The 7,987-nt window shown below is 46.0% G+C and overlaps 1 protein-coding gene across 2 annotated transcripts in view; it reads left to right on the top strand.

Annotated features, from left to right (window-relative positions):
• Nucleotides 1–7,987, top strand: part of LOC110318338 (CD302 antigen) — a 135,231-nt gene that overhangs the window by 97,196 nt on the left and 30,048 nt on the right. The window contains exon 1 of one of the 2 annotated variants that reach the window (XM_021193320.2): nucleotides 2,663–3,087. The exons of the other annotated variant lie outside the window; for it this stretch is intronic. Coding sequence (XP_021048979.1) covers nucleotides 3,027–3,087 — 61 coding nt within the window. The 5' untranslated portion in view covers nucleotides 2,663–3,026. Of the gene's footprint in view, nucleotides 1–2,662; nucleotides 3,088–7,987 lie in introns of those variants that run through there. 2 annotated transcript variants of the gene reach the window in all.

Raw genomic sequence — 7,987 nt, 5'->3', positions numbered from 1 at the left:
GTGCGCCACCACTGCCTGGCCTTATCTTCTTGAGTAAGAAGAATCTTACAACTCTGCCCGTTGCTTGTTTTCTTTGTACTGAGTTTGACTCGATTTTTTTTTTTTCAAATAAGTCACAGACTGTTGGGTTTTTTGTTTTGTTTGTTTGTTTGTTTGTTTTGTTTTTTTGTTTTTTTTATTCATCTTACGTATCTGAGTGCACTGTTGCTGTCTTCAGACACCCCAGAAGAGGACATCGGATCCCATTACAGACGGTTGTGAGCCACCGCGTGGTTGCTAGGAATTGAACTCAGGACCTCTGGAAGAGCAGTCAGTGCTCTAAACCGCTGAGCCATCTCTCCAGCCCCTCGACTTGATTTTATACACCAATAGCACGAGGTTTACTTACCCAGGGGGCCTTGCTTGTCCTAGTTCCTGTTGCCAGTTCCAGAAGCCCCTGAGTTAAGTATAGTTGCAACATTTATAAAAGCATAGTTTAAAAGAACTGGCCTGTAGGGTCAGCATTCGGGAAGTACAGGCAAGGGCCGTGAGTTTGAGTCCAGAATGGCATGCATAGTCCTTATCACAGACGAACGATATGGACTTTAGAAAGTATTTCATTCGTTCTTTGAGAATTCCATACAATGTGTTTAGGTTGTTGTCCAAGTTAGGGTTTTTATTGCTGTGAAGAGACACTATAACAAAGACAACTCATATGAAGAACAACATTTAATTGGGACTGCCTTACAGGTTCTGAGGTTCAGTCCTTTATCATCATGGTGGGAAGCACAACAGTGTTCAGGCAGGCATGGTGCGGGAGGAGCTGAGAGTTCTGCATCTTGTTCTGAAGGCAAACAGAAGAACTGACTCCCGTGTGGCTAGGAGGAGGGTCTCAAAACCCACTCCCACAGTGACGCACTTTTCTCCAACAAAGCCATTCCTCCTCCAACAAGGCCACACCTCCTCATAGTGCCACTCCCTGGGCCAAGCATATTCAAACCACCACAGTTATATTCACTCCCCTGTCCCAGTTCCTCTCACATTCATCCACTCTACCCTCCTCCCTTTCCACCCAACTTGTAGCTTTCTTTATTTCATCCTCTCCATCAAAGCCCAACTGAAGTTGCCCTACTACTTTGGGGAGTGAAGTCTGACATAGATTGTGGTCTACCAAATAGGGAGGTCACATCTTAAAGAAAATTAACTTTCCCTTTCTCAGCACTACCAAAAACCAGTAGGTCCTCATCCACTGGTGAAAGTCTGTGCCCAGCTAGCCCCTCAGTGGTGGGATTTTTGTCTGGGTTGGGCTTTCATATATCTTATGCATGCGGTCACAATCTCTGTGAGTTTACATGTGCGTCTGCCCAGTCGTGTCCGGAAGACAGTTTCCTTGATGCTGTTCACCAGTTCTGATTCTTACTATCTTTTTGACCTTTCTTCCTCAAAGATTCCTGAACCTTGAGAGGAGGGGTGCGATATGCAAATCCCACTTAGGGCCAAGCCCTCCATGGTTTCTTATTTTCTGGACATTGACTAGAGGGAGGCTTCTATTAATTGCCATCTACTGTGAGGAGAAGCTTTTCTGATGAAGGTTGAGAGATACACTCATCTATGGGCAAAACAGTAGGTCTCTAGGAATTACTTTAATAATATGTCCATTTAGCAGAATAACAGCATTGTGCTTCCCCTTAGGGACTGCGTTCTATGTAGCCACAGGTTCTTGGCACCATGCCAGGTATGGTACAGTGCAGGCCTTAGATCCAATGGTAAAATGGCTGGTTACTTTTGTAACATTCATCCCACTACCACAGCAATGCACATATCTTGTCGGGCCCCATCATTGCTGTAGCTTACAGGGTTCATATCTGGATAAGATGGAGGTGTGTGCTGTATACGCGAATGGAGGAGAAAGAAGTATTTCCTCCTGCATCCGTGTGCGCAGCAAGCACTTCCCCGAGGTGTAAAAGCTAACTGGGAGAGACGAAGCTTCCAAGTTAGTGCCACCTTGATTTCTCCACCTTACCTGACTCAGTGATGTTGTGTCTTCAGCCACAGGGGCTTACCAACAAGTTCTGAAGATAACCAAGCCTATTGGCACTAACCTGGCGCTTTATGAGAGTCCATTGGCAGCAACTCCGGAAGTACCCGTTCTTGGTACTGGGGTTTTATTGGCTAGGTGGTGTCTTATCCTCTTTCCCTCTTGTAAGGTAACTCCATGAAAATTTTCCTCTCTCCCTCTCCCCGCTTCTCTCCCTCTTTCCCTTCCCCTCTCCTCCCTCCCTCTCTTCCTTCCTTCCCTTCCTTTCTCTTTCCTTCCTTCCCTTCTCCTCCCGCCCCATAGAGGCAGTGTTAGCTGTCCCATCCCATAGTCCTTCCTTTAACTTTCGCTTCTATCCCCTATCCCAGTCAAACCTTCCTGTTCCGTTATTTTCCTTTACTCTTGATACAGTAACGAGTGGCAGAGACTTATTTTCTAAGAGGCATAGTCCACCGGGAGGGAATTGTGAAAAGGGAGATTACGGTTGCTGACACCACCTTCACTAAATAACCAAAGTCCATCAATCTTTGTCCCTTCTGTATGACTCTTGCCAAAAGGGCACAAACAATTCTACTGAGAAGAAACATCAGACAAACCCAAATGTGTTTGTTCCTGGATAGGGTCCTAGAACAGAGATAATTGTCAAATGTCACAAGTGCTGTGGACTAGTCAACAGTGCTCCACCAATACTCGTTCTTGGTTCCGATCCTTGCACTGATGTTATGTAAGATGCTAACATTTAGAGAAGCTGCCGCAAGGATTACGGGAAGTTGTATTTATTTTTGCAACATTTTAGAAAGTCTGAGATTATTTCAGTTCAAATGGGAAGTTTATCTTTAACGGAGAGAAGTTGGAGTCTGCAGCTTGCCAGCCGCTTGGGGATCTGAGCGTCCCAGCAGTGCGACCCTGGGCTCCACTCCCCCGCCTCGAGTGGGAGGCGTCGCGACTGAGCTGGGAGCTGCGCACCCGACAAGCACCGCCCCCGGCCCGCTCTCGGCGCCGCGCAGTCATGCCCCACGCAGCGCTGTCCTCGCTCCTGCTGCTGAGCCTCGTCACTGCCATCGTCCCTGGTAAGCCGCCCCTGCCGCGCCCCTGAGAGCGCAGAGTTCCCCGCTCCCACCGCATGCCTCGTCCTCCGACCATCCCGCACCCATCTCTCAGGCTGGGTGGCTTCTGAGAGCCAGACCCAGGGCAAAGGCCAAAGCCGAGGACCCCACTTCGACCGTGTCTGCATCCTCACCTCAGATCCCCCCCCCCCCCAAGACGGTTAGCTAGCTAGAGGACAGAGGAACTTGGAGTCCTTCAGTGGGTGGCAACAGGGAAGGGGTGAGGCCTGGGGGTGGAGGGAGGAAACAGGCCCTGTCCCATGGCTAGTGGGCAAGTTGTTAAAACAGGCAAAGAGTTCAGCCAAATAAGCCCTGCAAGAGGGAGGAGAAGCCAGGCTGAAAAATTAGACATAATTAGTCTTGAAAAATGGCACACACACACACACACACACACACACACACACACAGAACACAGACAATTCCACAGAGCATGTGTTTTTCTTTAAACAGGCTTTCCCGTGGAGGCTCATCAAAATATGTTAATGGGGAAACCCTGGGGGAGATTTCCTTCCAAAAAAACACTACCAGTCCTTTCCGAGAATGAAAGAGCAAAGTAAACAAGAACTAAGTGGACACTTGTGTGGGCTTCAGTAACAGGATTATGCAAGAGATTTTTTTTTTTTGCCTCCACTGGATTTCACTGCATTTTAAATAAATTTCTGTGTGAAGTCGGCTGACTGTGTGTGTGTGTGGGGGGGGGGGAGTATTTTAAAGGCCCTGGGTGTTGAAGACCTAGCACACTTACCCTGCTCAGAGCTTGCAAAGCTCTTTTCCTAGGTTCCTGTAGAGCAGCATGAATGACCAGTTAGGCTGTCTGCCGCCTCTCTGAGGAGCAGAAATAAGATGTGTGGTTTCACACCATTCAGATTCGGACTTTAATTTTGTCTAAGGCTGTACTAGAGCTTCCGAGAAGTGTGGACCACCTCTGAGGCCTCCTTAGGCTCCCCTCGTTATCTGGGACACCTGACCTCCCTCTTAGCTCTCTCTCTACCATGCCAGGCTATGTTTTAAAAATACTTTGTTGTTGTTGTTGCTGCTGTTGTTGCACCAGTGAGATGGTGCAGTGGGTGCAGTGGGTAAATATTCTTGTTTTGCAAGCCCTGTGACCTTCGTTCATTCAATCCCTGTAACCAGGCAAATTGAGGAAAGAGAAGACGCCATAAAGTTATTCTCTGACCTCCACAGGTACACTGCATGAGAGTACACACACACACACACACAATGATAGCCAGTTAAAAAGGAAGAAAAATACATCCCTAGCCAATTTGGGAAGAGAATGAGTTTCTAGGTTTTGGTATTACCTGTGAAGTTGTTTGAACACAGAGAGGACAAGCTTCCAAAAGTTTATACTTTTTAAAATCTGTTCTGGATTTCTGGATTCACTCTGACCGCTTCTCTTGGTCAGGAGACGTTAAAGATTACAGTAAGAGTGATCAAGCTTCTTCCCACACTAGTTAGCCGCCTTCTGTGCCCCGCAGTGAGATGGAAATGGTACCTCGTAGGACTGTTGTGCGTATCGAGCGAGAACTCCCATCTCTCATACGTATTACAGGCCTGGGAAATCCTGGTCTCCTTCCCTTTGCCCTTTGTAAAGCATGAAAGGTAATCGCATCAACAGGAAACATCATCGTGAGCGTACCACTCGAATGGCTGTAGTTACTGAGCACACTGACAAGAGCTTATCAAGGATTAGAATTGGCTGAATGGCAAGATCTCAACACAAAAAGAACCTCAGCAACCTAGCCTAAAGTAGACATTTAATGCTGAAGTGGAGATCTCCCTCCCCCCACCCCTCTCTCTTTTCCTATTACGTTTGGAGTATGTTAGTGAAAGTGAGCTTGTTGGTTTTAGTTCTTAGCTCAGACTTCACAGTGGCTAGAGCATCATTTAACTTCAGAAGGTCCCATGACAGACCTGAATGGAGCATCTCTGGTTTAGATGGGCTTGTTGTAGGTGCTGGTTGGGGATCTAAACCCAGATCCTCATGCTAGTACACCAAGTTCTTTGCCCGCTGGGCCACCTCTCCAGCTCTAGAACCGCTCTTTAGCAGTGCCCGCGCTCACCAGGATATGCCTGGGACTCCTGGGTCAGTGATTTCGCATGAGTGGTAAGGGAGGAGTGAATGTGAGTCTTCCTTCTCTGCTCCTCATGTGGGGTGGCATCCAGGCCTCAGATTTTGAGTGGCTGTTACCTGCAATTGATGGTTTCGGTGGCCCTGCCTTCTTTCTGATATTAACTCACTACCCTCCCTGCTGTTAACTGAGTTTCTCCACCCTGGCTTGTGGCAACCCCAGCCTTCTGTATCTTCTACACAGGCTACTTAAACCCTTGCTGTTGGTGTGATTATTCCTCCCCTCACTATTAGATATTCACTATTATGTGATATCCCAAGGCCTTCCCCAGACACCTACACTCTTGGTTACAGCTCAGTGTTTTATCTTCAGTGTCTACATTCTTACCATCACTCATCTTCCTAGGAAGAGACTCTTTAACAGCAGGAAACTTGTTGTCTTGAAGAGCTCTGTCTTATTTCAATGTGTCTTTAAACTCTATTTTATGGTAATAATGATGAAAAATGGGATGATTTTAAAAGTAGAGGTGTCACCTGCATTGAGATTTCTTCCCAATTGTATCTTGGAACTTATAACTGAATTCAAAACATTTCCAGCCTCTAAATCCATCAAGGTCACTCTTTCTTGCCATTATAGATGGAACTCTATTTCAGGGGACAGTATCTCAGATTGGATGTAAGAATGTTTTTACACAAACAGGTGAATTCCCAAATAGTTATTATTTTAGGATTTCTTTCATTGTTGAGAAGCTTTTAAGAATTTGCTGCTGTGTTGAAAAATCAATGCTGCCACTAAAAAGCATGTATTCCACTCTGCAAGGCTGTGTAAGATTACAGACCAAACCCACATATCTAATAAACGTATACGGCTGAAAACTCCTACAGATGTTTTTCAGCTTGCTACCACACAAATCCATCTGGACAATTGGAGTCATATCTGGCTTAAAACAAGGTCAAGAAGAACATTGTCTTCTTGCATCATCTCTGTTAGGTATATGATTGTTTTCATGAGTTATTCTAGATTTTGAGGAGAAACAGGAGATTTAATCCATAAAAAAAAAAAATGGACTGGTGGTGCCCAGTGAGAAAGTGACGGCGACACAGCTCATCAGTGGATAACTACCATTGAGAATAGGCATGACAGCAAAAGCTAGAAGTGGAGGCTAGGAAGAGTGATGAAGAAAAAGGACCAGGTGTCAGGGCAGCTTAGGTTCCTGTTCTGTGCATAGCCACAGAACTTATGGTTGGCTGAATATTTGAGCTAGCTTCTCCCTCCTGGACTCATCACACATGTAATAAACAGCCTTCATTGTCCTCTTGTCTTGCCAGAGTTGGCCTATGGAAGGTGAGTGAGTGCTAGCAAGAGAGCAGAGAGTGTTACCAAACCTGGGTTGGTGATAGAAAATGACTACAGAAAACAGGCATGTGATGGTTTTCATGTGGGGTGCTTCTCATTCATCTTAGCATGTGATGCATTTATCACGGTACATAATCTGTACGGAAACTTTTGGATACACACTGACCTGTAGCATCAAGGAGAGGTTTCCTTTTTAAACCAGAGTTACAGACAGCTAATGCTGAAAGGAGCCTAGCAGAAGGCAGTTGGAAGTCCTGGGTGTGTCAACACTGTATTTTCTGCCCTTATCACTTGTAGCCTCTTTTGTCTTTTCTTTGTTTTGATCTTGTCTGCCATCACAGGGGCCTTGGGTTTCCTATTTGCTCTATCTGACCTCAGTATTGGGTCTTTAGCACTTCGAAGCATCTGTGATTGACAGCCTCATAGATGCTCCTGGAGTTTCTTGGTGTTCACTGGCTTGCAGCTCACTCCCACACTACATAGGGATGGCCTACTTAATTGTGTTGCTTGGTTTTGTGTATCAAATTGAGCACACTGCAAACGGATGCCCAAACAGCTGATGAAACACTATTTCTGGATTGCATTAGCATTTGAGAATTTCTCCACTGAACCACTAAGTGCTGAGATTAGCATTTGTGTCTGGAAGGCTTAGTGAAGGACATCTCCCCCTTTACAGCCTGGGCTGGCATCATCTAGTCCCCTGAGATAGAGCAGGAAGACTGAGAAAGGTCGAATTCCTCTCCTGCCTGAGCTGAGGCATCCATTAGCTTCTGCCTTGAACTTGCTATAGGCACACCTGGTTCTCGGGCTTTTGGGCTCAGGTAAGGATTTATACCATTGCCCTCTCTCCATGACCCCATCCTCAGACTAGGATTGAATAACACCATTACATGTTTCTCCAGCTTGCCAGCGATAGATCATGAGTTTGTTTGTTTGTTTGTTTGTTGCTTCCATAGCTGTGTGAGCTAGATAGATAGATGGGTAGGTAGGTGGGTAGGTAGGGCAATGGATAGATAGATGATGGATTGATGGATGGATGGATGGATGGGTTGATGGATGGATAGATGGGTAAAGAGAGAGATAATGGATAGAGGGAGGGAGATAGATAGATAGATAGATAGATAGATAGATAGATAGATAGATAGATAGATAGCAGGTATTTCTTACATTAGTGCTGTTTCCCTGGAAAATTCCAACACAGTAGTCAAGAGGATGTTTCAGAAATGCTTGACAACCAAGACTGGATTCTGTAAGGCTTTTCACTCTTGCCTTGGACCATGTACTGGATAGCTTTGTGTCAACTTGACACAGCTGGAGTTATCACAGAGAAAGGAGCCTCAGTTGGGGAAATGCCTCCATGAGATCCAGCTGTAAGGCATTTTCTCAATTAGTGATCAAGGGGGGAGGGCCCCTTGTGGGTGGAGCCATCTCTGGGC

This window comes from Mus pahari, chromosome 3 (genome assembly GCF_900095145.1).
Source record: "Mus pahari chromosome 3, PAHARI_EIJ_v1.1, whole genome shotgun sequence".
Lineage (NCBI taxonomy): Eukaryota > Metazoa > Chordata > Mammalia > Rodentia > Muridae > Mus > Mus pahari.
Note: the sequence above shows the minus strand (reverse complement) of the source record. Positions and strands in the feature narration are given on the sequence as shown.